This window comes from Carettochelys insculpta, chromosome 2 (genome assembly GCF_033958435.1).
Source record: "Carettochelys insculpta isolate YL-2023 chromosome 2, ASM3395843v1, whole genome shotgun sequence".
Lineage (NCBI taxonomy): Eukaryota > Metazoa > Chordata > Testudines > Carettochelyidae > Carettochelys > Carettochelys insculpta.
In genome coordinates, this window is record NC_134138.1 from 220604499 (window position 1) to 220626078 (window position 21580).

At 42.6% G+C, this 21580-nt stretch overlaps 1 protein-coding gene across 2 annotated transcripts in view; it reads right to left on the bottom strand.

The window, feature by feature from the left end:
• The window catches only part of ITGB8 (integrin subunit beta 8), a 91900-nt gene that overhangs the window by 46138 nt on the left and 24182 nt on the right, over positions 1 to 21580 (bottom strand). For both annotated transcript variants that reach the window (XM_074984650.1, XM_074984649.1), the window contains exons 2-5: positions 20020 to 20105; positions 14562 to 14736; positions 6107 to 6353; positions 3788 to 3953 (exon numbers count right to left, since the gene is read on the bottom strand). In XM_074984650.1, the coding sequence (XP_074840751.1) occupies positions 3788 to 3953; positions 6107 to 6353; positions 14562 to 14736; positions 20020 to 20105 (674 nt within the window). The remainder of the gene's footprint in view (positions 1 to 3787; positions 3954 to 6106; positions 6354 to 14561; positions 14737 to 20019; positions 20106 to 21580) is intronic.

A 21580-nucleotide genomic window follows, 5' to 3' on the forward strand; every position in this document is an offset into this window, starting at 1 on the left:
CCACACATGAGCAGTACCATTCTCCAGAAGCCCTGCTTGTTAAGCTGGACAGACAATGCAACAAGCAAGAGGACTGGCACTCACCTTTAAGTATCATGTAAGTTTTTCCTCATTCTTTTCTACTTTGAGGTATATGGAGATGTTTCTGTAACCATGTAATAAGGTGTTTGTTTTATTTTTAAACTACAAACTCTTTACAAGATTGAACCGATACTGAAATGCATCTGTACACTAAAACCAGACATAGCAATGAAAATTCAGTACTCAAATACTTCCTATAGTGGATAATTTTAGAAAGTTCAAACAATGGGCACAATGCTTAGAATAAAGATAGAGAAAGGACTTTGTGTTGCTCAGTTGGACCTTTCTTTGGTCAGCTGAAGAGTAGGGTCTGCTCTTTGAAGGGCCTAAAACTATTATGTGGAGTTTTATCCTTATTGTGCCTCCATGATTTACAGATATTAAATACGTTAAGTTTATAAGGCCTTAGTTATTTCTAACTACCAACCCTGAAACCCAACTTTTGATAGGGTAGTTAAGGTGGGAATTTTCTATTACCACTAATAAAGTTTTTCAGACCATATCTGATCTTCAGTTACTCTCATTCAGCTCCTTACATTAAATTACCCATTAAAAACTTGTGTAAGAGCAACTGTTTGGAGCTTGCATCACAAACACATTCTTCCAAACAAAGCCACAGCACAGAGTGTCGTGGAGACACTCACGCTCGAAGCACTGGCATCAACTAGATGTGGTCATCACTAGGCGTAATAACCTCAAAAATGTCCTTCTGACACGCAGCTATCATAGCGCTGACTGTGATACAGATCACTCGCTAGTTTGCTCCAAGTTCAAGCTGAGACCCAAGAAGCTGTACCGCTCTAAACCTGCTGGAAGGCCCCACATTGACGCCAGAAAGACAGCAAACTTGGAGAAAGCTGAAAAGTTCAGAGAGACCCTCCAGGAAAATCTGCGCAGCGGCCCTGGGGGCGTCGATGTGACATCCAAATGGCAACATCTGAGGGATACAGTTTACAACACGGCCTTGTCGGTATTTGGAAGAAGAGCTAGAAACACGAACGACTGGTTCGAAGCTAACTCTGATGAGATGACTCCAGTCATTGAAAAGAAGCGCGCTGCACTCCTGAAGTACAAACGCTCACCGAGCCAGAGTACCCAGCAAGCACTTAGAAAGGCCAGAAGAACAGTACAGCAGACAGCCAGGCGCTGTGCCAACAACCACTGGCTCCAGCTATGCAGCAGCATTCAGACCTGTGCCGACTTTGGTAATCTCAGAGGAATGTACGAGGGTATGAAGAAGGTATTAGGACCCACCCAGAACAAGATGGCACCTCTGAAATCCAAATCTGGTGAAGTCATCGCTGACAAAGCCAAACAGATGGAGCGCTGGGTTGAGCACTACTCCGAGCTGTACTCACACGAGAATGTTGTGGTTGACGCAGCCCTCGATGCCGTCGAGCTCCTACCAGTAATGGACGAACTGGACCAAGAGCCGACTGTGGATGAACTGAAGACAGCCATCGACAGCATTGCAGCTGGAAAGGCCCCTGGTCAGGATGGTATACCACCAGAGGTAATCAAATGTGCTGCGGACACACTCCTGGAACCCCTGCATGAGCTACTGTGCCTGTGCTGGAAAGAGGGTGAGGTTCCACAGGATATGCGTGACGCTAACATTGTAACGTTGTATAAGAACAAAGGAGACAGAAGCGACTGCAACAACTACCGTGGAATCTCCCTCCTAAGCGTCACTGGTAAACTGTTTGCTCGCGTCATCCTTGGCAGACTCCAGAAGATTGCTGAGAGGGTGTACCCCGAATCGCAGTGCGGATTCCGGGCAGAGAGGTCTACCGTTGACATGGTCTTCTCTCTAAGGCAGCTGCAGGAGAAGTGCAGGGAGCAGAGAAAGCCACTCTACATAGCCTTCATCAACTTGACCAAGGCTTTTGACTTGGTCAGCAGGGATGGTCTGTCCAAACTGCTCCACAAGATAGGCTGTCCTCCACGGTTACTGAAGATGATCCAGTCGTTCCACGAAAACGTGAGAGGAACCATCCAATATGACGGCGCATTATCGGATGCTTTCAAAATCAGGAGCAGCGTCAAACAAGGATGCGTGCTTGCGCCGACATTGTTCGGGATCTTCTTCGCACTCCTCCTGAAGCACGCCTTTGGATCTTCAACAGAGGGCATCTTGCTGCACACAAGATCCGATGGGAAACTGTTTAACCTTGCAAGGCTGAAAGCTAAGTCTAAGGTGCGAGAAGTCCTCATCAGAGACATGCTGTTCGCAGACAATGCTGCTGTAATGTCTCACACAGAAGACCAGCTTCAAAAACTGCTGGATCGGTTCTCCAAAGCGTGCAAGGACTTTGGGCTTACCATCAGCCTAAAGCAGACAAACGTACTCGGTCAGGATGTTGCTGAATTCCCATCAATCAGCATTGACAACTATACGTTAGAGGTTGTCTACGAGTTCGTTTACCTCGGATCCACCGTCACTGACACCCTGTCGTTGGACACTGACCTAAATAGGAGGATTGGAAAAGCGGCCACAAGTCTGTCCAGACTCAGCAAGAGAGTGTGGAATAACAACAAGCTGTACACTCACACCAAAATGCAAGTCTACAGAGCCTGCATCCTCAGCACCCTCCTTTACAGCAGCGAGTCTTGGACCCTATACGCCCACTAGGAAAAGAGGCTGAACATCTTCCACTTGCGCTGCCTCAGGCGCATCCTTGGAATATCATGGAAGGAGAGAGTGTCCAACACCGCTGTCCTTGAGCAAGCTGGAATCCCAACCATGCACACCCTCCTCAGGCAGCGTCGATTCCGCTGGCTTGGCCACGTCCACAGGATGAACGATGGAAGGATTCCAAAAGACATCCTGTATGGTGAGCTAGCCTCTGGAAAAAGGCCTCCCGGACGCCCCCAGTTGCGTTACAAAGATGTCTGCAAGAGAGACCTCAGAGAGGTAGACATCGAGCTGGACAACTGGGAAGATCTAGCAGACGACCGCAGCAGATGGAGGCAGGGGTTACACAAGGGCCTTCAGAAGGGCGAGTTGAAGATCAGACAGCTAGCAGAGGAGAAGCGAGCACACAGAAAGCACAATAAGGACTTGCCAGACACCCACTACATCTGCAAGAGATGCAGCAAGGACTGTCACTCTCATGTGGGTCTTTATAGTCACAACAGACGCTGTAAATGAAGTCCTCAATTGAAACTTTAAAGGGCGCGATCCATAGTCTATGCAGACTGAAGGATGCCTACTACTACTAAAATCAACTGTTTGGAGCTTAGTAAACATCTCTGCTGAAGCCAAACAACTGGCTCCCAGCTCAGTCTCCCATTGCAGTGTTTGCTCTGCTGGGATAACAGAAATGAGACACAAACTTATTTTTGTCATTAAAACCAGCAATCTTGCATCTGCTCACACACACAGGGACTAAATCTGTTAAGCAGGAAAGTGCCATTTTTACATAACCCTTTTTCAAACAAGAGCAACATCAATTACCAGCACTGAAAGAGATTCACCTGTCTATTTCTCCTCCAGCAAAAGGGCAGTGAGCTTCAAAGGAAACCTTACTGATTGGAGATTGGAATGGGGTTGGGAGGAAATGACATACTTCTGTCAGGCATAAAGTTAAGTAGGATAATGATTAAGATATTATGAAGGGCTGAATACTATTAAGTATAGAAACAACAATAAATATAAATCTGTCGCTGAACTGACAAGCTGTTGCCTGTTCAGAAATCACCTCACCTGGCACACAGCTGCCTGAAGCATAGCATCAAACCCCCCTTCAGGTGTATCAATATTCCCGGAGATCTTTTGCTTATTCACCGCATTTTTGAATTCTGCTATGTTGTCAGTCAGGGAAAGTACATGAATGTAAGCATGAGGCGGCATACAGTCTAACTTATAATCACTGTAAGAGAAGACAAAGCAAGCCATACATGTTGAATTGTTATTTGAAATTAATTTTAGTAACTCCAGTAGTCAGTGGTTTTTATGAAACATATGAAAATAGACATTTTGACAAATTATATAAGAATCTTCTTTAGACACACTGCAACTAGGAATATTTCTAGTTGATAATGAACAAAAATCAATGCATGTTCTTTTTTTCCTATAGGTATATGAAAAATGTACTCAATCATTAATGCTTTCATGCAGTCACAACAAAATGTAAGCCATGCTGTTGCATAGTACATAACATACAGAAAAATATGGCATGAGACAGTATAACCACAAACAGTATATCAGTATATCATGTCTTTGGAACCCCTAAAAAAGGGAATAATTAGACTTCACGTTCAAATTTTCTGTGTTCTGATAAAAAATTACTACATGTCAAAAACTAGACCCGTAAAAATTTCACACAGCTATAAGTTACAGGATTGAAACTTAAAAACAACATCAACTGTAAAGATCATAAACACATACATATGCTTCACATTGAGATGGGTAATAGTTATATAGCCACAGGGATGGGAGAAAATTCTCAGAGGCAAAACAACATTATGTTAAGGAAGCTCTGAGAAAGAAGTAACTGAACTAAGTCCACAATCCTATATTTCTGCAACACAGTTAAGCACTGACTTCAGTGGAAACAAGGCACACAAGTGCTTAAGTGCTTAAATGATTCGGAGACATGGCTCTTGATCCAAGCCCTATGAAATAATGGAAAACAGTGCACTTATCTAAATGGAATTGGGATCAGGCCCTTTAAATAGATCTAATATGAGACCACAAAAAGATTAATATTATTTGGGGTGCATTAGGAGGAGCATTTCGAGCAGATCTAGAGAAGTAATTATTCCTCTTCATTCAGCACTGGTGAGGTCACATCTGGAATATTGTGTCCAGTTTTGGGCCCCCCAGTATAAAAAGTATGTGGCTTTGCTAGAGCAGGTTCAGCGAAGGGCAACAAAAATGATTAAGGGTCTTGAGCACAAGACCTATGAGGATAGGCTGAGGGATTTGGGCTTCTTTAGTTTACAGAAGAGAAGACTTAGAGGTGATTTAATAGCAGGCTTCAACTTCCTGAAGGGGAGCTCTAAAAAGGAGGGTGAGAAACTGTTCTCGGTGTCAGGTGGCAGAACAAGGAGTAATGGTCAGAAGTTGAAGAGGAGAAGGTGTAGGTTAGATATTAGGAAAAACTACTTCACCAGGAGGGTGGTGAAGCATTGGAATGCGTTGCCTGGAGAGGTGGTGAATTCTCCATCCCTTGAGGTTTTTAAGTGGCGGCTGGACATGGTCCTGGCTGGGATGACTTAGTGGGGGTTGATCCTGCTTGAAGCAGGAGGCTGGACTAGATGACCTCCTGAGGTCCCTTCCAGCCCTATGCTTCTATGATTCTATGATTTGTAAACAATCTGATGTACACGTAAGAATATTTGGATTTGCTGTGTGGAGTTTTGTTCTATAGAGATTATGAATACCGATATCTATCTATCTCATAGAACTGGAAGGGACCTTGAGAGGTCATTAAGTCCAGTCCCCTGCCCTCACAGCAGGATCTATCACTACCCTGGTCAGATTTTTTTTTAAATCTGTTTGTCCCAGATCCCTGATCCCTCCCCTTACATGCACGTTGGATACAATGAATAAAGCATTATTACATGCAAAAACAAATGGTCCAATCCTTTACTTCTCACTCAGGGAAAATGGTGGTTTGGCCAAGTAAGAATGGCAAAAGCAAACCCAGAAGGTTCTTATTTGTTGATTAAATGAACCAGTAGAAATATGTATTATAGAGATGAAAGTGGAAATTTCAAGGAAATGAACATGCAAAATAAAACCATCACAATACCCATTTCATCACAGAAACATATTTAAACTGCATAAAAGGCCTAAGCAGTTTTGAAATTTAAAAAATTATCAATAAATACTGCATGAAAGTAATTTTTTCTTAGGCAGACCTCTGACAGAAATCCAAGCAGGTATCAAAAAGAAAAAAAAGATTCATTATGAAGTTTTTAAAAAATATTATAATGGAGCATAACATGATTAAGTAAGTTATCATTTATACTACTTTTATTACTCTACTTATCCAAATAAACACACATCATTACATACCTGCACTGATTATGGATTCTTTCAGGATGAATGCTAATATAGGGTGATACAGTCTTATCCACATATGATCCAAAGCCAAGTCGAAAATCAAGGGAAATATTTGCCATCTTTTTAGATAAATCAGACCCGACAGAATTTAACTTTTCTATGTTGTTGTGCATAGAAGCTGAAACATCAACTAAATAATAAAGATCCACAGGATACTTTTCTAGAGGATGGACTTTTAACGTAAAGCTTGCTTCACCTCCTGGTTGAAAGGAAACAAAAAGTTTACTAATTATTTTCAAAATGTACTCTTTTAAAAATATTGAAGATTTATTTAATGTTGCAGGCACAATAAACATTTGCACGCAAACAGAAAAATATAAATTAGAAAAGTAAAGGGAAGTTTTAAATGTTATGTACATCAAAAATAAATCTTTAAGGGACTGTTTATGAAACTTATTTATTTGGTCTCCTCTGTGGATTATTGCTAAAAATGGGCATTTTCCTATTGTCTTTTAAATTCTTGATTACGCAATCCACTGGCAGTACAATTGACAGGAACCATGATTCAAAAACTGAAAAAAAAAAAAAAAAGCAAAATTTAGGGTTGACAGTTTCTAACTTTGCCATTTTATTTTGCTAAGAAATGGTTGCACTATCCCCAAGATGGGTATATAGTAGACCCCAACTTACATGATTTCGACTTGCATGATTCTTGAAATAACATGGTTTGAAATCAACCAGTGCTACTGTGACGGCCAGTTTCCTGGTTACCACAAGTGGCAGGAACCTGGGAACCAGGCAGCAGCTGATCCCTTGCGCTCCTGGCTCTCAGCAGCTATGCCTAGCTGCCAGCTCACTTCCACTTGTGGAACCCAGGAAACTGACCAGCGCTGCTGCGCCTGGCTCCAGGCTCCCTACCACTCACGGGAGTTGGCAGCCAAGTGTAGCTGGTAGCCAGCTGCAGCAGCGCCAGTCAGCTTCTCAGCTCCCACAAGCGGAGGGGAGCCAGGAGTCAGGTGCACCTACTGGGAGCTGGGAGCATAAAGGCTTGGCTGCCACCTGGTTCCCGGCTCCCGGCTCCCTGCCTCTCGGGGGAACCAGGAGCCAAGCAGCAAAGGGAGCTCCATGAGCAGACGTAGAGCCACCACCTTCATCTTTGCTGCAGCTGCCAAGACCCTCTGCCACTCACAGCCCTGGCCTGGGCAGACCAGAAGGTGGTAGAGCCCCTCCCCCATCCCGGCTTATGCAAAATCTGACTCACTTGTGGTTGCCCAGGAACACAACCTATGTGTGAGTCAGGGGTCTACTGTATCTAACGCTACTGGTGTTTTATATATACACACATAATCCAAAGAGAGCAAGACCTAAAATGGCTAGTTATGTACGGATTAAAGTTTTCCATTTCATAGCTGCTAAAGAAGTCAGTCTTTCAAGGATTAAAAGAAAAACTCAACGTGGGTTTCAGAAGAAAAATATCTATTATGACCTATTATTATTAATATCTATTATGAATTCTATGATTCTATGACCACAGATGAAAAACACAGGTAGCCTTTTATCTCAAATGTCTGTCCGACAGAGCCACCTAACAAGCTCTTATGTAAGAAAAATTGCTAACCTCTAAAAAGAAATGAGCAAAACCAACAGCAATATGTATACATGACCGGCTAGGATTTTAATTTCACCATTGTGAGGGTTTGAATTACTTGTTATTACACAGCACCTAAAAAATGTTAGACCAGTGGTCAGCAACCCAGGCAGGCATGCCACACTTGGCACATGAGCCACATTTCAGTGGCATGCAGCAGAAGCTCGGCCCAGCCTCTCCTCCCGCTCATGCAGCAGGAGAGTAGAGAGGGACAGCACATGAGCCAGCCAGGGGAGGGGCACACACAGTGCCTGTACCACCCCCTCACTTCCTGCCCTCCTCCACATGGAACAGTCGGTCCAGCTGCCGCCTGTGCTCTGCACAGCCTGAGAAGCTGCAGCTTGGTAAGTTGCCATGTGGGGCAGGGAGGGAGGCCCAAGAGGGTCCCTGGCATGGGGATGGGGTTTGATTTATCTGGGGTTCTGTTCCCACTCAGGCTGTGCACCTGGGTTCTGTGGCAAGTCCCTGGGACAAGACACTTCACAGAATGAATAAGGTGTCAGGATCCCTGCATACATATCTTGCAAACAAGTATGACAAGACACAATGAGGAAACAGCAAACCACTAATGAGGGACAAGTGCAGGACAGAGGATGCAGCTGCTCAACAATGTTAATTACAATACATTTGGACCCAAAGATTTTTTAAAATAAATCATAAAGTAGCATGTATGGGTGTATGCCAGATATTAGTCCATTATGACATTAGACAAGATCTTCAGCTAGCGTTGATTGGTGAAGTTTTGTTGACTACATCAGAGCTCCTGCAATTTAACCACCTGAGGGTCTTCCCCACTGAGGTAAAATGAAAAATGCAAATATATTTATCTTACAGGTGATTTACCTGATTATACTGGGGATGGGAAAGAAGGGTAGGAAGGGATATAAATGAAAATGTTTCATATGAAAATTTCAGCTTTTGTCAATGACAAGTTCTTATATGAACAAAACAAAAATTTCAAGATGCTGAAACTCCACCAATATGCTTCCTACTTGCCAATGAAAACAATTTTTTGTAAATGAACTTCACCATGGTTAATTTGCAATGCAACACCCACAATGTAAAATATTTTGTGATAAATAGAGCTTTTATTTTCTTCCACATAAATCCTGGCTTTTCTGATTATGTAAGTGAATCCTAAAACCCAAGATTAAAAACAAAACAAAAATCCTCTCCCCTCCTCCATGCACACACTTTTATTCTGCATAGCATACCACACAGATAACACAGAGAAAGCCAAATTCCTTCCACTTACAACTTTGCAACTCCAATGGGCATAACTAAGGGCAGACTGTGGTCAACCTATTCAATTCTGAGTCTTAGTACCCCTGGCTATTTCAGTCTTAATGACTCTCTTGAGCTAGACCTAGCAGCTGCTCTCATGAAACTTTGTGACGTGAACAGATGTTCACTTAGGACTAGGTGGAGATCTGTATGCTCATTTACACTTATAGAAAGAAGATTGCTTAAACCAGCTTTGCAGATGGCTGTTTTGCACATTAACCCAAAATACTGCAGAGCACTCATAAACAAATTTAATTACAGCTACTATATAGGGCCAGATTTCAAGATGCCTACTCAGTTTGAGTTCCACCTCACTCTACACATAGTCCTGCTGAAGGGTGTATCTTTAGAGAAGTAAAGCATTATTCAGTGTGCATAAGGGCATCAGAATATGGTCCTATTTTACTAATGCAAGGGGTGAAAAAGGTGGAAGACTAACGTTCCTTTGTGCTTCACTCCTTTAGTGAAGACTTTTAAGATCTGAGTCATCTTCATTCCCTTAGTGCTTTTCTTCAGCGAATGCATCTTCCTCATTAAATGTTGTATTGTCTTTATGAATGTGGCTATAATTGTTATAAGACCAAATCTTCTCCCCTCTCTTCTCCTTCAGCGGGAGCTGGTCAGACAAGGGACTTCCCATTCATTCGTGGGCAAATTTAGGTATGCAAAGGAACATGACAAATTACTCTCTGTACCAACTTTAAGCACCCTTGCAAGCAGATAGTAAATGTGACTAAATACAAAAATATGTGAAAAAATACCAAAAGAAGCTGACAATCTAGGAATTTTATCTCACAAACGTATTGCAGGATTCATAAATAATGCAGATTATGTATCCTCAAAGGAAGATTATTTTTATAGGAGAATCTAAACATATAACAGAAGGGAAGAACACAAAACAGAAAAGACAAGAAAAAGGAACTCATGTTACGGTTTCTGTGCCGAATTCTGCATTCTCTGACAAGACTTCTCCTTAGTCAGGAACCACAGAATTCGGCCAACAGGAACTAGTAAAGTAAGGGATATACAGGTTAAATCTCTCTAATCTGTCAGTCTCTCGTCTGGCAACATCCATAATCTGCCATGATTTTAGTTAGGCAGACAACCATTTATCATAGGTGTGGCCAAGTGTCCCATGGTCCCATGAAGTTTGTTTACAGACACCAGTCCTGACTCTCAGTGTTCTGTATTGCTATGTACCTGTAATTTACCTCTAAATGTTTTTTGAGAGCCCAGCAAGCAGCAGAAGTGCTGGTAATGCCGCTAGGCAATACTGACCTCCCCCCTGGTCTGGCAAATTCTCTCATTTGGCACCAGTCAGGTCTCGAAGGGGCTAAACTGGAGAGGTTCGTCCTGGAAGGATATTTAATGTATCTCCTACCAGGGCATCTGTTCTCCTAATACTTCGCTCAATCTACTTTTGGATGTGGCCCAATGAATTACAGAAGTGCCTTTTCTTGCCTGTGTGATGCAGTCCTCACCTAATTAGATTATAAACCTGTTAGAACAGTCTTTAAACTCAGATAATACTGTAGATTAAAATTCCTTAGTAGACACATAAAAATTATAGTTTAGTGTATTTAGTAAAGAAGAATAACTACAAAAACAAAGTTGAGTCCCAGCAACATGTCACAGCTGTGCTTCAGCAAGCCTTGTTTTAGTATCATAAACCGTCTAACTGACGTCATTATAAAGAAAGTCTCTTCCATGTATTCAGCCTAAATCTCATTCTTCGTTTCACTACTCCAAGTTATACCCTCATGGTACAGTACTAAAAATTATGAATTCTGCAAATTTAACACAAATATGTAATTCTGATGCTTGTATGAAAATGGGAAAGCTTTATGGATGCCTTTGCTAAGGGAAGCACAACTTACATTGTACACTATTCTCTTTGTTCTGGCAGATCCATGTGTGAGAATGCAGCTGTGGGAGATTTCATACTGCTGCTTCTCCTAGATATGCCCAATGTTTAATTAAGAACTATGACAATGAGCTTCTATTATGCACTTTCAAAAATCTACGATTATGCTGGGTTTTATTGTAGGCAGTCTTTACTGAATGGGACAACTACCATTTCTTTACCAGCTACAAGAGACGTAAGTGTCATGCACATTATATCTAAAAAGATGTCTAATGTTGCAGTTTATCCACTACAAGTATAAGGAATATCATCTCATAGTTCATAACATCTATTCTCTATTTTTCATCTCTGATCCATGTCATTTGCCAACATAATCCAACACTACCACTTAACTGAGAAGTGCAAATTGCAGTAATTTATGGTTAAGGTGCTAATCTGGAAAGATATGGCTCTTCTGAGAGAATGATGGCATAATTTAGAATAGTGACAGACCATAAACTAAGACTCAAGCTTCAGTAAGGGAGTGGCATACCATTACATTGGGATGCACAGAAGAGGTATATGTTAGCAATTTTCATTTAATTGTGTGCTCTCAGACCTGGTCTAAAACAGTTAAGTAAAATGCAAATTACTGTATTTTTACAGTCACTTGGATTACTAATTAAAGATAAATGCAGATGAAAAAGTCTGACCTTGTAAGTGTGCATGATCTAGTTAATGATTTATAACCCCAAAGTGCATAATAAAGCTGAAGCACACAAAATGGATTGGATTTTTCTATGGGAGCAGAAAGAAATAGGTGCCAATTCCCACAGCATATCATGGGACTTGGAAGCCTAACTCCCTTTGACACCTTTGAAAATGCAAGGTGATATCCCAAGCATCACAACATCAAAGATTGGCATATGCACATGTGCTAATGAGGGGAGGAAACATGTCATTGTCTGAGCAGTATATAAAAACTGTATAGCTGTGTCTACACTAGCATTCCACTTTTGAAAGAGCCATGCAAATGAGGGAAATTGAAAGTGCAAATGAAGCACTGATTTATATATCTGTTTCCTCATTTGAATATTCTCCTTTCGAAAGAGCTTCTTTTGAAAGCAAAGAAGTAGCTGCAGCTCTTTCGAAAGTAAACCCCATCTTTGAAAGAACCCTTCTTCATATTTTGTTTCAGGAAGAAGAGTTCTTTCAAAGATGGGCTTTGCTTTGGAAAAAGCCATGTCTACACTGCTTTTTTCCTTGTGAAAGGAGAATATGCAAATGAAGTGGCAGATATGTAAATTAGTATATTTGCATTTTCAATTTTCCTCATTTGCATGCCTCTTTCAAAAGAGGAATGTAAGTGTAGACACAGCTTGTAGGAAAAGGAGCAGCCCAGGTTATCAACATCCCCTTGGCTCTACTGGATTAGAGGTGGGACTGAGGCTTTGCTCCCAGAAAAGAATGTTTCAGGACTTGTGGCTCTTGCTCTAAAGAATGTTCATTACTTGGAAACTCATGGACTTTCCCACTGATAACTGCACTGGAAATCAATGCTATTCATACCAATATTAATTTCTAACACATGAGCTGTGTCTACACGTGCACGCTACTTCGAAGTAGCGGCACTAACTTCGAAATAGCACCCGTCATGGCTACACGCGTCGGGCGCTATTTCGAAGTTAACTTCGATGTTAGGCGGCGAGACGTCGAAGTCGCTAACCTCATGAGGGGATCGGAATAGCGCCCTACTTCGACGTTCAACGTCGAAGTAGGGACCGTGTAGACAATCCGCGTCCCGCAACGTCGAAATTGTGGGGTCCTCCATGGCAGCCATCAGCTGGGGGGGTTGAGAGACGCTGTCTCTCCAGCCCGTGCGGGGCTCTATGGTCACCGTGTGCAGCAGCCCTTAGCCCAGGGCTTCTGGCTGCTGCTGCTGCAGCGGGGGATTCATGCTGCATGCACAGGGTCTGCAACTCGTTGTCGGCTCTGTGGATCTTGTGGTGTTTAGTGCAAGTGTGTCTGGGAGGGGCCCTTTAAGGGAGCAGCTGGCTGTTGAGTCCGCCGTGTGACCCTGTCTGCAGCTGTGCCTGGCACCCTTATTTCGATGTGTGCTACTGTGGCGTGTAGACGTTCCCTCGCTGCGCCTATTTCGATGTGGTGCTGCGCAACGTCGATGTTGAACATCGACGTTGCCAGCCCTGGAGGACGTGTAGACGTTATTCATCAAAATAGCCTATTTCGATGTCGCCACATCGAAATAGGCTACTTCGATGTAGGCTTCACGTGTAGACATAGCCATGGTGTCTACCCCTTGTGAGAACAGTGTTGGGTAAAAGGCTGTGGGGCAGCAATGAATTATAACATGGCCACTGATCTAGCTAGGAGCTTGGGCTGAAGGAATAGGAAGACTGCTGGGGAACAGCCTAGAGTGGCAGGACTACCAAGCTGTGCACCAGGATCCAAAATGTTGGGGCCATCCATGCAGAGTCCTCATGAGTGTTCATGATTAGATGGCTTACAACCACTGCTCCCACCCCTGCAGCCACTAGATTCTCTCCCCTCCTTCCGGATGAGGCCATATCTGGGGTTACATGTGGCTTCTAGGGCGTGTATATTTTGTTTATCTTTTCCCTTTCTGGGTAGCTTTCATTGAATAGGATGACATGGTCATATGAGAGGACATAGTTTAACTTACATGTAGGGGAGGGGTAGCTCAGCAGTTTGGGCACGGGCCTGCTAAATCTAAGGTTAAGAGTTCAGCCCTTAAGGGGGTCATTTAGGGATCTGGGGCAAATAGATTAAAACAAAACCTGTCAGGGAGGGTAATGGGGCCTGTGGTGAGGGCAGGGACTGGACTCAATGACCTCTGAAGGTCCCTTTCAGCTCTATGAGGTAGGTAGATTTCAATTTCATATTACAACAATACTGGAATTTTAAATTGCATAAGAGTCAAGAAATGCAGTGAGGATTTTTATAACAATCTTATTACTGTACTGTCTTCTGTTCTACTGCAATACACCAATATACACCACCATTCTCAGTCTCGCATTCTCTTATATTAAATTCACATTAAAGAAAAACAGAAAAAAAGTCTGATTTCAAGATGAGTGTTTCCAAAAAACATCCTAAAGTCTTTCCCTGTGTGTGTGTGCATTTGGGTACATGAGCTAGTAAGCTACTTTGTAACAATTTTGTTACATAGTCAATATGATGAACCAATGTTTTAATATTTAGTTTAATGAGATGGTTTCATTTTTCCAGTTCTGGGATAAATCAAGCAACAGAATTACAATCTGTCTTTTGTGAGACTCTGGAGCTTAACCTGCATATTTTCAACTGCAAAACTCCGTTCTTGATATTAACTTGGTGTATCGGGATGAAAATAGCTAACGCATAAAATTGAGACAGAACACTGCAAAAAACCTTCCATCTCTACCTCATTGTCACTCTTTGTGAAATTCATTGGTAGCCCTGGTCCTGAGTTATCAGTCCCAGCTGTCAATAGATAGAATATTTAGCTATACCCAGAGGAACATTGCTATTATCCTTTTACAGGAAGGTTTACAGATGAAAGGTAATTTTTTTCATTCTTTCAAATAATAATTACACCCATTGCCTCACAAAGCTGATTGAAGTGTCCCCTGTATATAGCTTTATAACAATACCAAAGTTTTACATAACCAAACCTGGACGCAGTTGGATTGAAACCTGTCCTGGTGTTACTTGTGTATTTGCCTTGTGGTCGCTGGATACTGTTACATGAATGGCGGGATTTTCTATAAATTCTGATCGGCAGCCTTTTTTTATTAAATTAAAAACCATGTCACAACGTCCCTTCTGTGTTGCTTCTGCCATGAAATCCTGTTTGAAAAGAGGCAAAAAGTACAAATCATTTTAAGTTTTTAAAAGAGCTGTAATCTTCACGGGAAACCAAGTTAGCAAACAATTGTTTTCAAACAATAAAACATGTTACCATAATTGCTTAGAAAGTTGTGCAAAGCCATGGAAGCCACATGTTTTTAATAAGAACAATGACAAGAAACAATTAAAAAAGAAGTTAAATGTAATTAGTAAAATTATTTTTCTTTCAAGGACAAAACTGTTTGAATATACACAGGAGTTTGCACTATTAGAACAAGTACGTTTGGAAAAAGCATGTTATGCACTGTCATTATTTCACAGTAAAATTGTTTGTGCTACAGTCACTAAAACATTTCCATGAATGTATTGTGATGCACAATTTTTACTTAAATTTGGAAATTCTATGTAAGATGATATTTTTAAAATTAGTACCTTTATCTGTTAATTAAGTTGCTCAACAAGTGGCCAGATTTTCAAGTATGCTGGAAACTCAGCTGCTTCTACTGAGATCAGAGGGAACTGTTAGATTTTTGAAAGTCTTTTGTAGAGATTATGAAATGTTATTTGAGTGTTTGGTGAGGAGGAAGCCTGTTACATCCTCCTGGCAAATGCACATCTGTGGATGAGCTGTATTGGGCTCAAAACAGGAGTAAGTGGGTGAAATTCTATGACTCATATGATACAGGATGGCAGACAACTTGATTGAATGTTCCCTTTTGGCCTCAAAATATACGAGCTGCTGATCTCATCTATTCCTCTTACATAAGCTATTAGAGGCAGTTGGACCAGAATCCTGTTTGCTTTGTAACTGTCAGTGCACAGGGCAGGAAGTGTTTTAAACTATCAAAATACTGGGAGACGTGGATAACAGTAAAAGGCCATTTATGCAAAGACGTTGTCCCTGGTACACAGCTACAAAACTTTAGGTCAGAGATAGGTTTGGGTTTGTTCCCCCACTCCCAACATTGGAGACAGCTTGCATGTCAGACTAAGCAAACTATAAAATGAGATACAGTAAAACCCTGATTATCCAACCCCCCGTTATCCAACACTCCATTTTATCCAACACCGCCTGGGGTGGTATGGAATAAAATGGAATGTTGAATAACCGGGGCTTGGTTAATCTTCCCCAGCCCTGCGCAGCTGGCAGCCTGCCCTCACTGTAACAGGCAAAAACTGTAATAATTAGTTTTGATGTCAGAGTAATATGAGAGCTAGTAGAATAGCTTCAAATGTATGGCTGTGCAACTAACATAGCAAATGATCATTTCTTGGATACATTATTTGCTTGTGAGTATAGAGGCCACCAGTTAGTGATGGAAGTCTTGGCAAAGCTAGAAAGTTTAATGAATTTTCAACTGGAATGATGATTCATCTGAAATATTCACACTGAAAGTGTATTATTTGTTATTTGCTAGTCACTATTTGAAATCTCTTCAGCAAAATAATAACACAAGACAATCACTCAACCAGGGAGTAGAAAGAACATCCACCTATGATGACGAATCATACATGGCAATGAGAAACAGTACAAGGGTCAAAGACATAGACTTGTTCCTCGTTTAAAATGTAGGCTGATGTCAATACGGTGGTCAGCTGTGTGAAAAATCCACTGGTGAGCACTGTGGCTATACTGACCTAACCCCCAGTGTGCACGTAGCTAGGTCAATAGAATATTCCCATCAACTCAGCTACCATTCATTAAGGAGGAGATGCTCACACAGTGATGGATTATGGCAGCAAAGCTACAGCTCTGTACCTATAGTAGTTTTATTCCTGAAGCACACACATATCCAGCATGAAAGGTCACATTTGCTCACAAACTATATGATGAACACCAGTGAGGTCAACAGTCACCGCGGACCCCAGGGCAAGGTGGGAGCGGGGCCTGGGTCTTTGTCCCCGGAAGGATTGGAGCCAAGGGCACAAGGGGCGGGTTCTAGGGCAGTCAGCCCTTAGTGCTGTTCGGACCACAACAGTACTGGATACCTGCCCTATGGCTCATTGCTGCATGGAGCCGTGGAGCAGCGCTGCTGTGGAGTTTCAGTGGAGCTCGGCACTCTTGGCCCCTTTGAAATGCAAGGCCCCAGGGCAACTGCTGTTTTCGCCTCCCACCCCCCAGTTTGCGAGACTGATGAACACTTGGGGGTAAACAAGTACTGTTGCGGAAGCTGAAGTCAGTGCATAAATAGCATGAGCAAAACAGAAGCATCAATTCTAATTAACAGGCGTTAAAAATTAAAATTCACAATTTTGTAGTATATTGAACAATATAAGAATGTATATGTTGAAAACTGCATATACAAACTGGAACTAGTGAACAAGAGTGGCTAATAGAATTTTTGTGAGGGTGTTCTCCAGGTGACAGAGGAGTAACTGCACGACCCTTGGAGTAAGTTTGTGGTCTGTTGTGTGTGTACTTCTTTTTGTGATGTGCTCAAGTGAAATATATCAGTTGGTCTGTTTGTCTGGAGGATTGTGCGCTCAGCCTAGTGTTCTGGACTGTTAAGGCTGGGAGCTTCTTAACAATTCCTAACCCCTTTATCATCCATTAACCCTCAACTCGGGGATGAGGCTACTCAAGAGACTGTGGCTTTGAAAAGCCTACTCCTAAGGGACCAGAGGAGTTTTGCAAAGGGGTTTAGAGGGGAAGTGTGCATAGAGCAGGGCAGGGGAGCTAGATACACTTAACATTCTTTAAACTTAAGCCAAAAACACCTCCTGATAAAAACAAAACAACAAACGAACAAACTGTACCACAGAACAAGTTGCAAAGTAAAAAAAGAATGCAGGCTAAAGACCAGCAATGGAGTGGGAGCTATCCAGTTTATTGTACCCAATGCAGCATGTACGACTACCTGTTCTGTGGGCAGGATGAATGCATTCAGTGCAAGGAACTCCTGGCCCTCAGAGACCCTGTATGGGTTTTGGAGATTAGAGTGGCTAAACTGAGAGACACAGAGGTACGTAGATGGGACTTTCCAGGACACAGTAGATGGTCCTTCTCCCCTTCTGACAGCATCTGATGTGTTGGGAGGAACGAAAGTCTTAGGGAAGTCGAACATCCAACTGCAGCAAAGGGAATGAATCCCATAATTGGGAACCTCCACCCAGATGATGTCATGGTATCCTCTCTCGCTGAAGATACCTTTCCAGGGGAAGGAACTCCAGTTAGTGGAAAGAGACAGGTGACAGTTAACAGGGATTTGATCATTAGAAACATGGATAGCGGGGTCTGCAATGACCAGGAGAACCATGTGATGACTTGTCTGCTTGAAGCAAAAGTTGTGGATCTCTTGAAGTATCTAGACAAATGTATTTGTAGTGCTGGGAAGAAGCCAGTGGTCATGGTACATGTACATACCAGTGACATATAGAAGGACAGGAGAAACAACAAGAAATCCTGTGGCACCTCATTTTTTTTGTGGACACACCTCATTGGTTCTGTGGATACTGACTAACATGGCTATATCAGTAAGGGCAGGCAAAAGGTCTTGGAGGCCAAATTTAGGCTGCAAGGTAAGAGATTGAAATCCAGGACCTCTGTGGTAGTGTTCGGTAAAACGCTTCCAGTTCCACGTGCAGGACCAGATAGACAGGCACAACTTCAGGGTCTCAATGCGTGGATGAGATGGTGTAGAGAAGAGGAGTTTTATTCAGAACTGGATAGATTTTGTGGAAAGGGGAAGCCTAAGATAGGTTCCACCTAAATCAAAACAGAGCCAGACTGCTGGCACTTAAAATTAAAAAGGTAATACAGAAGTTTTTAAACTAAGAGCCGAGGGGAAAGCCATCAGGTGGGGAGAAGCATGTCGTTTGGGCAGAGACACCCTTTAGAGGAGGATCTAATTATGGAGATTCTCTATGGGCTTGTCTACACTTGCCCCCAACTTCGAAGGGGGCATGTTAATCAGGACGACACGAAACTACTAATGAAGTGCTGTGGTGAATATGCAGCACTTCATTAGGCTAATTTTCCCCCACGGCAACTTTAAAGTGTCAAACTTCGAAGTGTGAGCGTGCATGTAGCCATGGGCACTTTGAAGTGCCCACGCTACTTCGAAGTGCCTTTGCTCCTCAGAAGAGATTCACATGCTGCCCAGCTGATTAGAATACCATTCACAGCTAGGTATTGTGTTTCTATTGGTGGTGCACATTCACAAATGCCTCAGCCCGCATCCCTGACCCTACCCAGCCTATCCCAGACCTGTCCCAGCTCGGCAACAGAAATCCATCTTACTGGCTGTGCTTGCTGGAGCTGCAGCAGCCATGGAGAAGTGCCTCTCACCTAGCCCCAAGTTCCTATGATAAGAGAAAGCAGGGGAGGTGTGCAGGGGGGTAATCATCTCTCCTCAGGGAAGCCTGCATCCTGAACACCTTATCCCTTGTCAGTAATCTATCCCTAGTTCTACCTCAAATCCCTCACCTGCATCCAGAGCCTCACCTCATACTCATTCCTCTGCCCCTGCCCATTTTGCACGAGAACCCCTCAGTCCCAGCCATACCACACATTGTCTGTACGAGAAATGACTTTTGTAATGTAATACATCACCTCCGTATTGGAGAACTCAACAGAAGTCATTTGCATATGGACATAAATAGTTAGAGGGAACACTGCTTATAAGTGGGTATATAAGAATTGTAATTCAGTGGTCTTTTGTTAAAAACAAACATCTCACTGTTTTCAAAACAGTATCGATTTCAGAATAATTCCATTTGTCATGAAGATTTATAATCTCTGGTAAGTCACAAAACTGTCAGAAGTAGCAAAGCATCAGTTTTTCCACAAGACAGAGGAAATGATGTATGATGAAATTGAAATTGACTCCAATAATTTCAAAAACAAACATTATTAGTAACGTAACGCTGAAATGCAATAAGCACAGACATGAAAATGATATGTTTCTGATATACGAGTGTTTACTACAAATTACTGACAAGGAATTTTTTGAACTGCTCAGGCAAAAAGCTTCTGAACTTCCCAAAGTTACTTATAGTCTGCCAATGCTTCCACAAAGCATATGGAAAACTTAAAATGGTTCATGTTTTATTTAAAAATTACTATAGTTTTCCAAATAAAAAAGTAACATTCTATTTTTGGAATCCAAAGATATTTCATATGATTTCTCAGGTGTTGTCTCCAAGAATAAATCTAAACAGATTTTCCTCTATTATTTCTCAATGATCTTTCTTTTAATCTTTTGGAGTTCTTTCATCTGGTTAAGCGTGTTAGAAGCATGTAAAATAAATAAATATAACAATAAAAACAAATAAATAGTTCACCTCTTGAGCACACCATCCACACTCTGGGCCCACGGCAAGGCATGTTGTGCACGTTACTGCATTTGAAGTAGTACATCTGTTTTCCGCTGTAATGAAATATAAACAAACAATAGTGATCCACAATATGCATGTGTTAACTCTATAAAATGTCTAAATTTTAAACTCTGATTGAGTAAACAACCATTTAGCAGATTAAGACTGACAACAAAGTTTTGAATAAGAGAAGAACAGGATCAGAACATAAGAACAGACATACAGGGTCTGACCAAAGTCCATTTATCCCAGTCTCTTGTCTTCTGACAGAGGCCAATGCCAGATGCCCCAGAGGGAATGAACAGAACAGATAATTGTCAAGTGCTCTATCCTTTGTTACTCATTCCCAGCTTCTGGCAAAAAAGGGCTAGCAACACCACCTCTGCCTATCATGACTAGTAGCCATTATCTCCATGAACTTATCTATTACAGTCTTTCACATCATCTTCTGGCTAGGAGTTCCACAGCTTGACTGCCTTGTATGAAAAAATTACTACTTTTGTTCTTTTTTCCTTTTTTGCCCAAGCAGCGCCACTCCCATGCGGAGCTGAAGCAGCCCTGCACCAGGCCCGAGCTCCCCCCAGCAGCTTAACCACCCCAACAGGGGTCCAAATAGCCCCCCGGTGGCTTACCTGACCCCCGGCCCACAGCCCAAGCAGTCCCCCTCGTGTGGGGTCCAAACCACTCTGCACTGGGCCCAAAGCTGCTCCCCAGCAGCTTAACTGCCCCCATGTCGGGTGCAGCCCCCCCCAGACCTCAAGCTGTGCCCCTGGCGTGGCCCCAACTCCTCCCAGCAGCTTACCTCCCCATGTGGCCCGAGCCACCCCTGAGACTATCCCCCCAGGCTTACTCCCCCATGCAGCCCCCAAGTCCCCCTCCTCAGAGGCCGCTCCCCCAGGCTTACCACTCCATGCAGCCCCCTACCCTCTGTACCTCTACCTAACCCCCAATCTCTGCTGCCTTGCCCTGTCTCGTCCACATGGTTGCCAGCATTTCAGGGAGGAGAGGGAGGGGAGGAGGAGTCAGCAGAGGCAGCTGTGAATGAAGCTGCAAAGGGCTCTTTAAGAGCCAGAGCAACTGCCCAGCCCTTTTGCCCTTTAAGAGCAACTGCCCAGCCAGCTTTTGAAAAAGGGTGCCAGAATGCCATTCCAGCATGTTCCGGTGAAAATAAAAGCCCTGGTTGTCTCTCTCCTAAACTGAAAAGTCCCAGTCTTAGTAAAATCTCTCCCCACGAGGCAGCTGCTACATATCCCTGATCATTTTGGTGGTCATCTTCTGAACCTCTTCCCCTTCTATTGTACCTTTTTTGAGTTGGGGGCAATCACATCTACATGTAGTATTCAAGATGTGGGCATACAGTGGATTTAAACAGAAGCAACATATTTTCTGTCTTATTATCCTTTACTTAATGATTCCCAACATTATCTGCTTTCTTGACTTCTGCTGCTCATTGAGTGGATGTTTTCAGAGAACTAACCACAATAATTCCAAGATCTCTCTTGAGTGGTAACAGCTAATTTAGACCTCA